At 39.6% G+C, this 16,772-nt stretch overlaps 3 protein-coding genes across 3 annotated transcripts; 1 reads left to right on the forward strand and 2 right to left on the reverse strand.

Moving 5' to 3' along the window:
- Positions 1-5,243: 5,243 nt before the first annotated feature.
- Positions 5,244-8,969, forward strand: K444DRAFT_661446 (uncharacterized protein; the record flags this gene model as incomplete). Its single annotated transcript, XM_024886588.1, has 6 exons — positions 5,244-5,315; positions 5,550-5,605; positions 6,162-6,249; positions 6,306-6,759; positions 6,877-7,031; positions 7,097-8,969. The coding sequence occupies 6 exons, from the start codon at positions 5,244-5,246 to the stop codon at positions 8,960-8,962; spliced, it is 2,691 nt and encodes an 896-aa protein (XP_024739115.1). The 3' UTR covers positions 8,963-8,969.
- A 653-nt stretch (positions 8,970-9,622) lies between these two features.
- On the reverse strand, positions 9,623-11,422 carry K444DRAFT_337345 (uncharacterized protein). The gene is made up of 7 exons (XM_024871994.1): positions 11,277-11,422; positions 11,129-11,219; positions 10,919-11,070; positions 10,489-10,871; positions 10,138-10,428; positions 9,968-10,078; positions 9,623-9,906 (listed from the first exon to the last, which is right to left on the reverse strand). The coding sequence occupies exons 1-7, from the start codon at positions 11,389-11,391 to the stop codon at positions 9,736-9,738; spliced, it is 1,314 nt and encodes a 437-aa protein (XP_024739116.1). The 5' UTR covers positions 11,392-11,422; the 3' UTR covers positions 9,623-9,735.
- A 1,813-nt stretch (positions 11,423-13,235) lies between these two features.
- Positions 13,236-16,186, reverse strand: K444DRAFT_651430 (uncharacterized protein). Its single transcript, XM_024885706.1, has 6 exons — positions 15,838-16,186; positions 15,262-15,786; positions 14,687-15,214; positions 14,371-14,637; positions 14,253-14,326; positions 13,236-14,205 (listed from the first exon to the last, which is right to left on the reverse strand). Exons 1-6 carry the CDS (start codon positions 16,035-16,037, stop codon positions 13,523-13,525), a joined length of 2,277 nt encoding a protein of 758 aa, XP_024739117.1. The 5' UTR covers positions 16,038-16,186; the 3' UTR covers positions 13,236-13,522.
- Positions 16,187-16,772: the final 586 nt, after the last annotated feature.

Below are 16,772 nucleotides of genomic sequence, written 5' to 3' on the forward strand. Positions count from 1 at the left end.
CGGAATATTTAAAATATCTAATACTATAATATAAAGAAATATTATTTCGAGCTATTAATTCTTTTCCGGAATTATATATATATATAGAATCTAAAAGTATTAGTAATATTAACAAAAGCATCTATTATTTAAATACTTTATATATTTTATATTCTTTATATATCTAATATTTTATTTTTAATTTAATAATTATTTCTATTTTCTTAAGAAATAAAAGAATATTTTTAGTTAAAAATCTAAAAGAAAGAAATACTAGATAAAGAAAAGAAGTCTCTTAAATATATAATATTAAATGGAGTTATTATTAGATATCTAATAATAACTTTAGCTTTTTTCGAAGTTTTATACTTATTATTATATTAAAGATATTTTTTTCTTTTTAGAAATAAGTACTTTATAAAAACTTTTATTATTTCTTTATTTATAATTTCTTTAATATTAGTATTAGTATTTTATTAGGCTTTATTATTTTTATTATTACTAATTATAATTCCGGATTCCTGAATTCTAATAGCTTTTATACTATAACGAGAAGTACTATAATAACTTTTCTTTTCTAGTTAAATCTTAAATATCTTTAAATAATTACTAAATCTTATAGATTTAGTCTTTTTTTTATTAATTATTATAATATTTATATTTGAAGGTCTTTTATAAAAGGAACTTTTCGAGAACGGGCTATAATTAATACTAGTTCTATAAATACTTATAGTCTGGCCTTTAAGAATAATTATAGGTTTAAAAGAAAAAAAATTAAATATAGTTATTTTTTTCTAATTATAGTATTCTAAAAAGAACTCGAAAAGTATTAGTTCTATATCTATTTGAGAAAGATATAAAAAAATTAGTTAATAATAGATTTACTAATATAAGAAAGCAGATATTAAAGAATATTATTTAAAGAATAATTAGACTAATTAATATTAAAGTTTATATTAGTTATAACTAGTATAAAAAAGAAACTATAATAAGACAAAAACCTATATAAAGTATACTAGAGTATAAAACATAACTTAATAATAAAATAATAAAATTAAAAGTATAAATAATAAAGTATAAATAGTATATAGTATATAAAAGCTTAATTAATTAAATATTAAAAAGGAATTATTCTCTAGAACTATAGAAAAACCAGCTTTTTTATATAATTCCTATAAGTTATATATAAAAGACTGCGGCCTTTTATTATATAACTAAAACTTCAAAATTACTAAAATAATATAATTTTAGAAGAGTATAGCTTGCCGTATTATACTAGTTAAACCTAGAAGCTATAAAAGCAAATCCGGTTTAAGCTTATTAGTATTATATTAAGATTTCTTAAACCTAAATATAATTTTCTATTATAGTTAAAATAATATATACTAGCTTTAAAGTCTTATAAATAGTTCGGATAATAGTTAGTATAATATCTCATATTATTAATCTTGGCTTTATTCTAATAATACTAGTATTAGATATTTCATATATTAGTAAAAGAATTAATATTAAATATATAAATAATATTATAAGAATTATAGCTTTTATAAGATTCTTTTTAAAAATTTAAATTAGTTAAATAAAGTTATATTAAGGACCCGTTAATATTTCTTCTATTTATTAATCTACTAAAATAAATTTTTAGATTAGCTATTTCTTTAATTAGAATATTAATCTGGGCTCTTTTAATTAGGAATAAGCTAGTAGCTATTATAGGAAAAAGCTTTTTAGTACCTTTAGGAATTTTAACTAAACGGCTATATTTTTATATTAGATTCTTAATATTATACTTATACTTTACTATTAGTTCTTTCTATAGCTCTAAAGCCTTATTTATTTAATTAACCTATATAAATTCTAAAGTATTTCTATAAAGCTTTTTAAACTTTATATAGGTTTCGGGCTTGAGATTATTAATATAATATCTAGTATAAAGCTTTTTTTAATACTTTTAGGAAAGTTCTAAAAGAAATAAATAATTTTAATTAATTTCGAATAAAACTTTTTTATTTACTAGTATTACAAAAATAGATATATATTAATAATAATAGTTTTTAATAGCTTAGTAATTCCGGTTAATTTTTATAAACTCGGAAAGAAAGTTTATTAAATATATTAATTAGTAACTATTCTCGGATTTGAACTTGGCTTTTAATATTTTAATAAGATTATTTTATATCTTATTTATTTTACTAAATTCGGGCAAAAACTTAATAATCTTTTTATAAATAGTATTATAGTTCTATAATAGCTTTCTTTTCTTATTATTAATAAAGTAAATATTATATAAGTTTATATAATAGTTAATAAAATTAATAATATTAAATCTAGTAAAAATTAGGGTTTCTTCTAAGCCTAATATAAATAGCAGGAAATAAAAAAGAGAAGTATTTAATATTATAAGCGGGCTTACTAGATTTGAGAATATATTAACTAAAGTTTCTTTAAAAGAAGTTCTAATAAAGAATAAAGTATTATTTAGTATATTTCTATAAGGGATTATTAAAATAGAAAAGTTTAGGCCGGGTATATCTTTTATAAGCTATAATTATCTCTTTTTAACTAGAGAATTAACTAGTTTATATTCTTTTTAATTAGTAATATTAGAAAAATATTAGTATTTTTATAATCTTAGTTCGGAAAGTTCTAGGTAAAAAGGTTCTATATTTTAATTATTTCTAAATAGATTATTTATAAATTAAATCCAAGAACTTCTTATTTCTCGGGATATTACTATTTTAATTTCTTTCTAAGCCGGGCTTAGTAATAAATTCGGAGTTAAGTAATTAAGTATTTCGGTAATCTTTTTAATAATTCCTACTAATATTATAATTATAACTAAAAATAACCCAGTTAGCTTATATATAGTATACTCGAGGAATTCCCCGAGTTTAACTCGTTTCCGAATTTCCTAATATAGCTATTTAGCTACTATTATTATAGTATTAGGCCTACTAGTAATATTACTTTAATTATTAAATACTGGCTTTAAAGTACTATTTCCAAGAGAATATATTAAATATTTTGTTTTTTTATATTAGTTTTATAAGCTTCGGTTTTCGCTTTAATTCTTTTTCTATTTTCTTTTTTATAATCTCCGATTTTTTCAGGGCTTTTAGTATTATTTATTATTTTTTAAACTAAGCCTTTTATCTTTTTTTTCTTTTTTTTCTATTGAGTTTCGTTATAATTATAATATTAAAAGACTATTAGTTCGTTTTTCTAAAAAAAAAAAAAAGAAGTTAATTTATATTAAAATCATTTTTATATTACTTATTAATAAAGAGAAATATAAGGAAATATAATATATAATAAGGAATTAGCTAAAAGTAATTATAAATTAAGGAGGCATTATATTAGTAAAGTCTATATTAAGTTATTTAATGTCTCTTTATAAGAAGAGCGAGGGCTAAATATAGAAAAGAGAAAAGAACTAAGGGATTATATAAGAATATATAATTATATTAAATATTAGCCCAATTCCTATTATAATATTACTTCTTTTTTCTTCTTTATTTTAGAAATTAACTAAATATTACTTACTAATTTTACCTCTTATTTATATACTATAATCTCATACTATAAAGCTTATTAAATCTTTATATATATTATTTTATTTATATTCTTATTATAGTAATTCTTATTATAGTAATTCTTATTATTATAAGAGTAATATATAAAGATATTAATATAATTACTTTTGACTTATAATACTTTTGAACTAGTTTTTAAAACTAGTAATACTTGTATTATAATAATAATAATTAATAATATATAAATTAATTAAATATAGTAAAGTAAAGTTTAAAATTAAAAAAGAAACTATTTAAAATAAGGGTTTTTATTTCTATTACTTATTAGTAATATTAATAATATCGAGCCCGCTTTCTTTAATATATTATAAATTAGCTAATAAATTAAAAATAAGTAAATTAATAATATATTAGTAATTAAATCTAATACTAGAAGAACTAGTAAGGTAGCTAAAATAGTATACTAATTTAATAATAAAAAAGATAATAATACAAATATTTTATATAAAACTAATATTATAAATAATATATATATATAGCTTTAAATATTAAAAATAAGATTTAAAACTCTTATAATTAATTTTATGACTTATATAAATAAAATTATAAGTATAAAAATATATATATAAATAGCTTTATTATTAAAAGAGAAAAAGTATACTTGCCTTATATAAGGCTTAGAACTCCCAGAATTAGCTCTCTGGCTAGTTAAGAGCTCGTTTTTCAATGCGATTTTCATCGCCCTCGAACTTCTGGACGTCATTCAATCCGAGGGCTGTAGTCGACGCCAAGGGGGAGATGCTTTGGTGGAAGTTGAGAAGGAGGATGAATTGGAAGAGCGTGTAATATGCAATATTGACCAACTCAGCCTCCAATTCAGCATTTCTCCGACCAAACTATGAAATACTCGTATTGGTGATCACCATATAACACATCGCTCATGCACTGGGCATAGAATCCAAAGTCACACTGTCATAGGCTCAAGTCCCACAGCTCCCTCAGACTGACACAAGTTTTAGCAGTTGCCGTATCTGGACGGCTGTGTGTATGAAGTTATCCTGTTGGTAAGTGGTCTCACGGCCCTGTTCTCTTTCTCTTTGCTTTTATCAATAAGTCGTTTACCAATATTCAATTTCTGCAGAAGAGATTTTAATATATCAGGAGCCCGGTTTACTGTTTTAACTATGACAGAGTTGGGAAAGGCAAGACGAAAGCTGTTCGCTGGGCAGGAACGATATTCTCCGTCAGCGTCAAAAATACGATGTTCCAAAACTTCGTACTAATTCCCTCGATGCGATAATCCATCTCATCAGCTCTGCGATCTTCGGTTCTGACCTCCACACATACCATGGGCGCGCAACGCTATAAGACACCATTTAGCCTTCGGCCACGAAAATTAAAACATTGTCGAGGGGGAGGATAATGTGATAATAACTAAGAAAGAGGTCCCGCAGTTGTCACGGGGTCATGTGCTTAATAGGAAAGTAACGGAAAAGTTAAAGATACTGGGAGCTATGGAGTTATAAAGGCCCCGGACGCTCCGACTCTAGCCCAAGTTTGCCTCTGCATCCGTATCCTCGTCCCGAGCCTGACTCTTGACGATGCGGCATTAACAGCAGCCTTGAAGTTTGTAATCTTTTGCCCCTCACTTCCTAATAAACTAGTTAGTCAAACCAAGTTTCCGTCTAGCCAGGAATTCGATGTGACTTGCTTAGGTATGTATCCTCCTCCATGGGCTCGCTTCTTGACGGGCTGCTGGGCTCCCTGGAGCGCTTGAGAAGATTGTTGCTGCTGTGTGGGTTGGTATGTAGGTCCCGATTGTTGCACCTGCAGAGTAAGTGTAAGCTGGGTCGGAAAGTGTTGGCTACCGTCAGATATAGTCACCTTTCCAAAAGTGCCTCCTTGCTGAGTTGTAGACTTATTCCCAGGTATGAAAGACCCTCCATGCGGCCGCCTTGAGTTTGTCTGAGTACGGTCAGTCACCTTGGCATTTGGTGGGACTTGAGCAAACCATTGTTAATTGTTGAATTTCAAAAGGGAAATGACTCGGTTATGTTGAGATTGTTGAGGAAGGGGGTATTCGGTATGGGGAGGTAAGATTACATATTCTTTTGGGCGGCTAGGAAATGGCGGACTGCGAGAGGCGAATCGACAACTTGGAGCCTCGCTGCCGCACGTCCTCGAACAATTGACTCATGACTGGGACTCCATCGCCCAAGTCGGTGAAATTATGACGCCGCCCAGAGGTGATCTCCCGGAATTTACTCCACAAAGGGAAGGCGGCAACGACCCTCAGTCAAGTCCTCGTTACACAAGCGGCACGGGAAATAGCGCGTTTCAGTGTCACGACGCCCGACTACTTAGCCTTTACGCCCGACTACTGAGCCATTACGCTCGAGGACAAGGAGTCGTGGAATACAGAACCCTACTAGATCACGCAAAACATCGTATTTTAAGATTTCATTTAGATGAGGTTCAGTCTCAATTGCACGACAGCCTCACGTCAGCTTAGGGCGTCCCAAAATTTTCTTTCCGAAACATTCGGCCTTCTTGAGCCCCTTTTTACGGTACGCGCGGTTCTGCTAGGGACGACGAAAAGTATTTAAAAATGCTACGACGGAATTCTGTGTAGCTAAACTAAGGTGGAAGGCTGACCATTGACGCAAAAGAAAAATTCGTACGGAGGGCGAACTCCCCAGATATATTTCCATCCACGCAGGTTGGCTTCTCCATAACTGTAAGTAAGCAAAAGACACTCTCTATCGTAAATCACACAGTTTCTCACGCCCCCAGGCATGCTTAAGGCAATTCAGCCACGAGCAGCAACGCAATCCAAAAATCTCTACGCATACTCATATCGGAGGTCAGCACAATAGGATTGAAGCATCCATACGTCTAACACCAGCGCTTCCTCCTGCTATGGGGCCAGCAACTGGATCTCGGGTGCTTCGAGAGAACTACCCGCTTCCACCTGTTCCAAATCCTACCAGCAGTTCACAATCATACCCATCTCGTAGCCCATCAATGATGGACAAAGGGCCTCCATTGCCACCATTACCCACAGAACTTGGTTGTGAGAGCGCAAAAAATCCTCCACCAACAGGCCAAAACACCAACAGACCTGGTCATTGTTCTTGCGCATATCGGCACAGAGATTTGTTGGGAAGAATCTGGATTGGACCGGAAGACGATCGATATCTGAGTTCTCACGATGGGCGCTTAGCGGAACTTGTTGTGCAGACGGCTGGTGAGCTGTGTAACCGTCCCACCGACGTGACTTGGAAACGCACCACCATTCGAAATGCAACTCCCCTCATGCTTCGAATTGTATGCTGGACAATGTCTTCTATATCGATGTACCCAGATCAGACGGTTATGGGAGGTCCCATCAGCGACGAGTCTTCTGTATCATTGAACGCAAACCAGAAGGCTGAAAGGGGCCAAATTCGCCTCGGCGAAGACGACTGGGGTAGAGTTTTTGTCAAGTGGCTTCCAGCGTCCTTTGCACTTTTCGTTTTGGTAGGTTCGAACCTCTTTGAAGTTGTTGCAGCATCTTCATTCGGGTCCTGTCTGACTTGTTGCAGATGTTCATTCCCGCAGACTTGAATGGCGAAGTGAGGAACAGCGGTTTCTATGAAAAGTTCAAGTACCGATATTGGGGCTATGCTAAAATCCCAAGCAACCCCCAAGACAGTGCAATGAACAATCGCAGGGTACTCGGAGAGAGTCAAGGAATCAACCCTATATCGGAGCGGCCACTCCGACCAAGATATTTATGTTTTCTGGATGAAGTGAATGGAGTCAGTGTTGAGAAAGTTGAAGATCGGATTTCCCGGAAAGGAATTGAATATGACATGAATTATATCTTCGTGGCATATACGAACGAGCAATTCTCTCAGGACGAGGATGAAGACATGGAAGCTCTCCACCATATCGCCCAGGGAGCAGCTAGAGCCACTGGTGTCCCAGCATACTGGATTGGATGCAGCTGCATGCCTGACGAAGACCAGATAACAGAAGATATCCACCGGATCAGCGATGTCGTTCGCGGCGCTCATTCTTTGGTCGTTATTGTCGGCCCCCCATCCGGAAATAATGAGTGTGAGATGGGGATGGAGGGAATGCTGAAACAGTGGGGAACTCGAATGTGGACATTTCCAGAGGTTCTGCTCAGTCCCCGGAACCACGAAATTGCCGTTTACACTCGTGGGCAGGACATGAACAGCCCTCTGACGGTGCATAAAAGAAACTTTGCAGCTCTTGCGTGGGAGGACGCAGCTATTGCTAGGCAGCTGGTTGACCACTATGAATCGTCCATACACTTGACACCGCTGGAATTAGTTACTCTTGCATTGCGGTGCTTACAAAGTCGAGAGACCGTGCAGTGGTCCGAAGGTGATATGTCGTATGCATTGATGGGACTTCTGCGGCGTAGGCCCAAGGTCCATCCTGAAGACACTGCTTTCCAGGCTTTCGCACGACTATCTCTCGCCAACGACAGCAACAAGTTACTTGAACGCTTGATTTGCACACTGCCCAAGGATATCGGCCAACAGTGGTACACGACAGACGATGCTTGGGACGTAAATTTATGGGATATCGATCCGACGTGCCAGGTTGCTGGAGTTGGCGACGACAATACGGTAATCCTGAGTGGAGCATTTGGAGCTCCAATTCGATGGAAATCGTTCGCTCCAGTTGCCCTTCTCACGCGGACTACAGTGAAGCGTTGGGTCGCAAGGATCTGCCTTCGCGGAGCTCCAGCGTGGTTCATTTTGGGAGTCTTCTTCATTGCGCTCGGTTCCGGCACTCCTAAGATCAAGATTCTTCTTGGTATCGGCGGCTTCTTCCTCGCTTTCTCGTTGGCTACGATCCTCGCATCTCCGTACATGCTTCGTGTCATCTACATGGGCAAATCATGGGGCACACAACCATGGTTCTTCGGCTTCGAAGGCTACCTTGACATCGCAACCATTGAAACCAACATTTTTGGCGTTAATTTGGGTCGCCTGACGTGGAGCCCATTCAGTAGCGAGCTTTCTCGCCACTACGAGACAGATGAAGATGAGTGTATCGGGATAGATCCCACGGAAGATCCAGTTGTCAAACGTCTAGTACAGGAGGCTAGCAACGGAAATCATGGGCAACCAAAGGTATTCACGCTTGTCGACACTTACACCATGACAGTGACAATGTTTCGGGCTGCGCGACCGCCCGTTGCAGTGTTATTGTGCGGAAGTGAGGGAGGCATGCAGCGTGCCGTCATGTGCTCCTATGACTGGCCAACTCAAACACTTTATCGCGAGACAGTATTGCGGATGAAGACGTTGGTGTTGGAAAAGATGTCTCGAGTGGATAGTTTACAGCTTGGATTGCAGAGGCCGCCTCAGACCCGCTGCCACTGCAAACCTTCACAAACATATCCCGAGGGAGGAGCTAACAATGTTTGATGAAAAGAAGTCTATTTCCATTTTCTCTTCTAATTATTTACGTCTGTTGATCTTTGATTGCCCGGGAAATTAATACTAGGAATGCATTCGTTTTTCTATCCAACTAAACAAAAATGAATAATGTGTATTTATCTACCTTCATAGTTGTTGTACTGGTGCCTCACATTGCTACAGAGTTAACGGTGCATAACATGATGTGATATGACCCCGGGAAGTAGGCCCGTCGGTGTCCCCTCAAGCCTCGCCATGCAACAGCCCTTCCCTCCTTCTAGCACCTTATATTTGACGAAGAAAGCACATCCGTTTGTATTGCGTCGCTGGCTGGGATAGTTCGAATTAGTTTAACAAACTTGGAGATGTCTCCTCTTATTAGCAAGGAAACCGAGAGCGCGCCATTTCAATGCAAATTGATTCGGTCACCGATCATGGCCTTTAACAGACCAGGCTTTAAATATAATACAAGTACTATCATAAACTGTAGCACCTGTTAGTTTATTAGATAGCCACATGCTAAATCCAGATGTGCCGTCACCTAAATCAACATCGGAGGTCACTGCAACTATCCGTCGAGTTGTAGATAATTAAGTTCCATTTACCACGACCAATTCTTGTGTAGTTCCTAAACCAAACAACCCTAGAATCAAGAGTACACAGCTATTTATTTAGATAGCATTTTTTTCAGCACTAGGAGGTGGGATAGAGATTTCAGGGATTGCCCTGCTAACACTTCAGGATGATGTCACCGTCCTCTCAATGCCTTAGAGATAAGATAATTAGTGCCCAGGATTCGACCTTCTTACAGACCTCCCATTGTACAAGTACCACAGGATGGCAACGGTAGCAGTTAATGGGATTGAAATGACCCAAAATAACCAAAATGTTGTAGAAACTCGGATATGTCCTCCCGTACTATCAAAGCTGAAAAATTGGCTGCCAAAAATGGTCTAAGATTACAACACATTAGCCGATCCTTAATTAATCGAAATTTGAATCGAGGCCACCTACAGCCGTGGTAGAGATCGGCAAGAAGAATAGAGTCATTGCTGCGATAGTCTTCATCGAGTCACTGTCTCTTTGCATGACTCTGCTATCTTGCTGCGTCACGAGATTAAAGGACTATTCAAACTAATGTCAGCCACGGCGTATTTCTCGCGGTTTCCCTTCGGGCTGCTTACTAGATTAATAATATTCTGCATCCTTTTCTCCAAGCTCCTCAGACGCAGGTTCACCGAGTGAAAAAGTCCTTGCTTGTATTTTAGCCTGAATTGTGTTGCTTCCATGGCCTCTGTGCTGCTGGGACCAGCCATCTCCAAGAGATATTTGTGATGGGCGAGCATATTCTCAACGGTCAGGAGAATAGCATCTGAGCCTTCCTTTAAGTAGATAATGTGCTTGGCCACATTATGCAGACCGACAAAATCCAGTTGGTCGCTGTAATCTCGGGAATGTGCCCGATCGAGCGTTTTCTATCTGCATCAATATGGTGTTGGAAAGTGTACCAAGAGGGGAGAGAGTACTGTACTCACTTCTTCGATTGCACGAAATACATCAGATAGACTCCAAACCAAACCATCGGCTTGAATGAACAACTCATCTAAGATGATGACGAAAAGGTTATATGGGTCATGGACTGCATCTCTCCATGTAGAATTTGAGGCAAGGCGCTCGAATCGTTGCTGGAGCGAGATGGATGCTCCAAAGCAGATCAAAGTCATGCAAGTGTGGTTACTAGGATAGGAACTACTCAACGGAAACCATTTTAAGAAAAATCCTGCCCTGATCCAAGACCAATCCATTTGGTTATGGTGAATTGAAGCGCCCGGAGCAATAACAGGGTTAATTATTTGCGGACTGTGGCCCTCAAAATGCTGAACAGTAATGTTCTTGCATAGGAAGTGAAACCAAGAGTCTGCTATATCAGCTCCACAGTTTAGAAGGGATACGCAGTGTACTTACAATGCCAGTTATTACTATCTTTATTGGTGCCGAAAGAGTGTGTAACGGATTGAATTCTTTCGGATACAAAGCCGGGAGGAACTGAGTAGTGCCGAAAGAGTTGCTCAAGACCTGCTACAGTCTCGTGTGTCGGTTCGTCCAGGGGAGCGAATCTACCCGTCTACAAATTAGTTGATCCGACAGCACAGCAGCAGCTCCAATGTTACTAACATTACACGCAAATGAGGTTCTGGACGAGCGAACAGACCGTCTAGGCTCATTTCACGAATGGGCTGGGCGGAAGCGGCATTTTGCAATAGTGCTAGCCAAACAAGTCAGCTATCTTTCTCAACAACATGCTTGTGGTTGAGTTATTTGCCTTCAGGCCATTCGAGGACGCCCACACGTAATTCTTCTACTCCGAGAGCCTGGCCGGGTCCTGGGATGTTTGCGTAGGAGTCAAAGCGATGCGTACCGTCGCAAAAGGAGAGCATCCTTGTTCCAGGGCGAACAGAATGCCCAACAAAGATAGATCCTTATTTTGAAAACAGACGGGCAACTTGTGTAGATTCCAAGACCCTGGTGCGTGTACAAGGGGTATTGTTGTGTGTGCTGATAGGGCTGAAACCTAAATCGCATAATCACAACCCGAGTCAACTCTGTTAAGCAAACCCAAGCGAAGCGAATCGATACTGTCAGTTGGAAGCTGGTGTTGCTTTTTTTCTTCTTTTTTTTTTGGACACGTGACCAATTCATAAGTCCTCCAGAGAAACCCATTTCCAAATAACCTTAAAACCGGAAGTGGTATTACCAAATAAATATTAGATATGCAATTATACAAAATTTGCATATACTGATATAGCATATGAAACATACAAAATAATAGAATTTAAATATTTAATCACTTTTCTACTTGTAAGTTTTCATGACCTGCACGTGACTGCCATTCGACAATTGTGAACCCGTGTTATTTCCTATGCCTCCGACTATAAATACGGCATATATAGCTGCGTCATATAAAGAAAAAGGTTTTGGTAGTTTCATTTATTTCCCTTCTTCTTTTTGTTTATATAAAGTTACCCTTGTGCAAATACTTAGCATTGTTGTATCCATGACGCCATGTCCGACGGATTTATCCACAGAATGGGATGGGAATAGTTCCGCTCCGTTCTTGATATGATGATATCCGGGGGTGTAAGGCGAAGTGGAAATGTAAAAAAGATTTGGTTCACGGGAGGGATGCTTCTGCGGATTATCTTTGGAGGTCTTTGCCAAGAGCGGTGATCTGACTTCTGGGATGCGCCGGGGCATATAACGACCAAGCGGATAGTATCAAGAATGGTCGGATACAGGTGCTGATTCCAAAGGTTATCTAAAGGCGCAAGATTGTAGATTGAAGGAATGTTCACTGATTTGAGGTGTTTGAGGGAAGCAGAATGATTGGAACAAAGAGGGGGTGCTTCAATACGGATAAAATCCCTACTGAGGAAGAATTGGAAAGACTCAGAATAAACCCGAAACGAGAAACTAAAACTCGGCCTCTGGCGAGGGAGGGCATTTCCAGATGGCTATCTAACTTGTCACATTTGGATTGTTGGGGGAGAGTAGAATTTGAAGAGCTGACGGAGAATTCGAGTAGAGACGTGATAGTAGCATAAAACGGGAGAATTTATTTGTAACCATTTGCCTGTGGTTCCTTCCAGTTCGGAGTTGGAAAATTATTGTCGTATATAAATGCTGATGGGATATCCCCATGGACGCAACTAGTATTGGGAAACGTTCGTATCCCAGTAAGAGTCTGACAACTTTGAGGCAGGGAGTACAGAACGCTAATGTAAGTTTAAGAGTGCCTCGCATTTGGTTGAGAGAGTTATCTCCAATGCTGCATCAATTTCAGCCCACTCATTTCTTCTCTTTGAAATCGTCGTTCATCTACTAATATCCGGGTACTTTGGAGCTGAAGATCGCCAGGAAGAGGCATGCTTCTATGACGAAACGCGACATCGTGAATGGAATCCTCACATCTCTAGGAATCCCTTTTTCCAAACATTAAATGCGGAAACTTGGATGATTTTGAAGTGCGCGGAGAATCTCGTGGAGTCATGGGCAGTGGGAGAGGCAATCATTAAACAGCAGAAGCAATAAAACCAGTTACATGCTTCCCATGGCCTGTGGAAACAGCTGGAACCTATTAGATGCCATTAAATTGACGCGGGAAACATAATTTGGATACACAGCTCCTCATTTCTATATTTGGCGTAATGGAAAATGCGACTCTGTTGTCGAAGCTTTGTGGCTTGAAGGCTGCACCGTTGGAATACGGAGAAACCGTGCTATTAAATGTTGTAGTTTGCTTATTGAAAATAGGTCGCCTATTTGGAGGATCTATATGATAGCATTCGGGTCGCTTTCGGACGAAGATTACGTTAGGTTCTGGTATGACCCAGAGTACGGCTGCATAGTGATCCCTGAAACAAGGAGGAGATGCCGTTCGGAGTGCACTCACACGGAATACAGATTTCCCAGTTATAGTGAGCCGGCTGACCACAAAGTTTAACGGCAGCCAGCGCTTTTGATACGTCTCGGTGCCGGCTTTTCCTCTTGGGTAGTAAATAAGATTTTGGTCTAGCCATTCACATCCATATTAAACCAATCCAACCAATCCAATCCTGTCTTATCATCCATCTGAAAAGTCGGCATATATGTCTCCAACTCCTGCCCCGCATTATTGATTGCCTCCGTGATCTGATCGTCTGACATAGCAGAGAACTGCAGGAATTCAGCATCCATCTGGCCCAATCCTAAGTCTCCTCTATTCTGATAAGTTTGAATCGGTGCTTGTATTTGCTGCACCGAATATTGTTGTTGGTTCTGTCCTGGGAGATTTCTTGATTCGACTGCTTGGGGAGGCGATCCAACGACTTCACGGAGATGACGGCCGTAGAGAGCGGAAGTGCCATTGCGATGCGGCGGATTCGAGCCAGTTCTCTCCAGTACATCAGCAGATTCTTCGATTAGTCGTCGGATACTCGGTGCTAGGCTTATGCTTCCCGTCGAGCCCAAGGTGCTGAGATAGAATGCAAAGCAGGCAGCGAAGGAAATCATGATCGCGGTGTTGTTTGGCATCGACTTTAATCGACTTTCGCCTTGAACTGCAGCTCGCATTACGTTCAGTGAGGAGGAGAGACCGGCTGCGCGAAAAAAGCGCTTCACTTCCACAGGGGCAGTGGGGTGGTTGATGACACTAGAATAGATTGAGAGGCGACCGTGGGTGACGAGGATTTCCACATATGGAGGGATCGAGTTATCTGGAGGTTGTGAGCAGATAAAAAACAATGGGATACAGGGCACAAACCTTTCATCCCGCCTGTTGCAAATGCCCACGTCGCGTACCAGTTGCCGAAAAACGAATCAATCATATCTTGCAGCCTGGGACGAGTCAGCAGGCGCATCCTGCGAGAATTCCGACTCACGATTGGGCTATGGTAGATCCGTTCACAGCGTGTGTTCTGTTACTGTCGCAGGTCTTTTTGACATCCGAGATGAGGTCGACCTGTGCAAGAGTCAGTGAAGTTCTCAATCCAGACACAAATTTGCATGCGAGATCTCTCCGAAGCATCGTTGAAGCTACGATGGACCCATCCCAACTATCTGCGGTCGGGGATTGATGCCAATTATCGCAATGCTCGATGATTGGAGTGATAGGCACTGTGAAGCTTCGTCCTCTCGCGAGACATACACTGGAATAGGTTAGCCACTACAATTAAACCTGCTGGAAACTAGAAATACCCTCTGTCGAGCACAAACAAGGCCAGCCATATCCTTTCTCGACGACGAAGCAATCGCTGCCCTAGCTGGGATAATGGCTCTACGTCTTGGAAACCATCGAGATCCAGTGCTTTTCTTGCGGCGATGCATTCTGATGGCGACCTAATCTCATGAACACCTGCTAAGGACTCACTCGGCGACGGTACAATGAGTTTGTTCAATGAGATATCCACTGCAATAGTGAGAGCAGAGGCCATATAGGAGCAGGTTTCATCATCTGCCCAATGCTTTCCAGGTGCCATCCATGGAATATTGACCATGAACGCCAGGACGATTTCGGGCGATCGATTCCTATTGACGATGATATCTCGAGCGAGAAGTTTGCAGTGAGACTTGAGTCGCTTGGACAATGCAGCAGCAGTTGGGATGAAAATGGCTGATACAGCCATAATCGAGGTAAACAAGAATGACGACTGCTTTCGGACGAATTTCGGAGTATGGAGCAGCGGGTCGAGACCCCATCGTGTATGTGCAAGATTGTCGTAGAAACTATACTGTAAGTCTCGATGCATGTTGACTGAGGAAGGGCTACTCACTATTGGAACAATGTGTTAGCCTCAACTTCCGTGGCAAGTCCCATATCAATGGGGTCAATGTCAGATCCGACATCCAAGCTGGGACGAAATGGTCCGAAGAAGGCCTGAAGATCGGGATCCGCCACCACGTTTGAACTCCGAGGTTGGGGAAATGAGGAGCGATTTGTGGTATATGATGCTTGATTTGGCGGGGCAGAGAGATCCGAGGCTCTTGCAAGGAGCTGCAGCGGGTTCTCTGCGTCGTCAACCTCGAAGTTGTCGTCTGAAGTCTGAATTCCAGAGAGGGTCGGTTGTCCAAATTGGGTTTGCTGATGAGGACCTTGATCCTGACTGGGCGTTCTTTGGTGATGAAAAGAGGCCTCGGAACCGTTTGTCAATTGTCTGGGCAGCAGGCCTTGTGCCTCGCTCAAGAGGGTTCGCAGGTGCTGTGTGTCCTGGTCTGCTTCAAATTGCTGGTCGCTGCTCTTCGACCTCTTGATAGCCTGTTCTATTTGATAGACAGCCTTTTCCAGCCCATCACGTTTACTATTGAGTTGTGAATTTGGGAAAACCCAAGAGTCGAAGATATCACATTACTTCTTGATCCCTTTCTTCCGGCCCACCCGATATTCCGGGACGATGCACTCTGCTTGTGTCTGGGCACATTTCTTGCATTTGAGATGGCCAGCATCACGCAGGCATCTCGTCTTACTCCTCCTACAATTCAAACATGCAGCCTGCTTCTGGTTCTCACCCTTGTCGGTCGCATTCGAGCTAGACGGGGACTGGACCTCCATCGGGATGATGCTGTCAAGATCGGAAAATTTCCCAACATCGCGACAAGGCTGGCATCGAGCTGTCTCTGGGGCTCTGGGCAGGAAGATGTGATGTTCGCAAGAATTTTCTCCTCCTTCGGCCCATGAAGTACTAGGGCGGAAGGATTTCGTGAAGAAGGAAAGAGTGAACACGATTGGAAGTTCGTCTGGAGGAGGTTGCACGTGATGTCATTTCGGTCGACCCCGCTTTGTGGCGGCCGTCAAACGCCACAACTGACAAGATTTTCTCACAACTTCATCGAAGTTGATTGGAAATCAGTAGGGGTGGAAATTTTTTACATAATTATATTATATATAACGGGGTCAGCTTTATTTATATATAATGGGATCAGCTTTATTATATGCATAATTTTATATGTAATTTATGGATTTTTTAATGCAAATGACAGGTCACATGGCATGCTTTCAGGACTAAAGTTATCCCTTCGTCCGCTGAGACATTGCCACATTAGCGGCCGCACATGAATATCCCTAATTTGGATTATATTCTGGCTGAATTAGATATATTCATGTGCGGCTGCTAATGTGGCAATGTCTCAGCGGACGAAGGGATACTTTTATTCTTCTCCCGCCCATATTCTGCAAGTGGGAGAAGTGGGTCTCACGTGCATTAATTTCTAGCCCTGTGATTGGTTCAATTCGAAACCTCCATTGGACCCACATAATATAACGCATAATGGGGTCAAGAGCTTTATT

This window comes from Hyaloscypha bicolor (assembly GCF_002865645.1).
Source record: "Hyaloscypha bicolor E unplaced genomic scaffold K444scaffold_53, whole genome shotgun sequence".
NCBI lineage: Eukaryota > Fungi > Ascomycota > Leotiomycetes > Helotiales > Hyaloscyphaceae > Hyaloscypha > Hyaloscypha bicolor.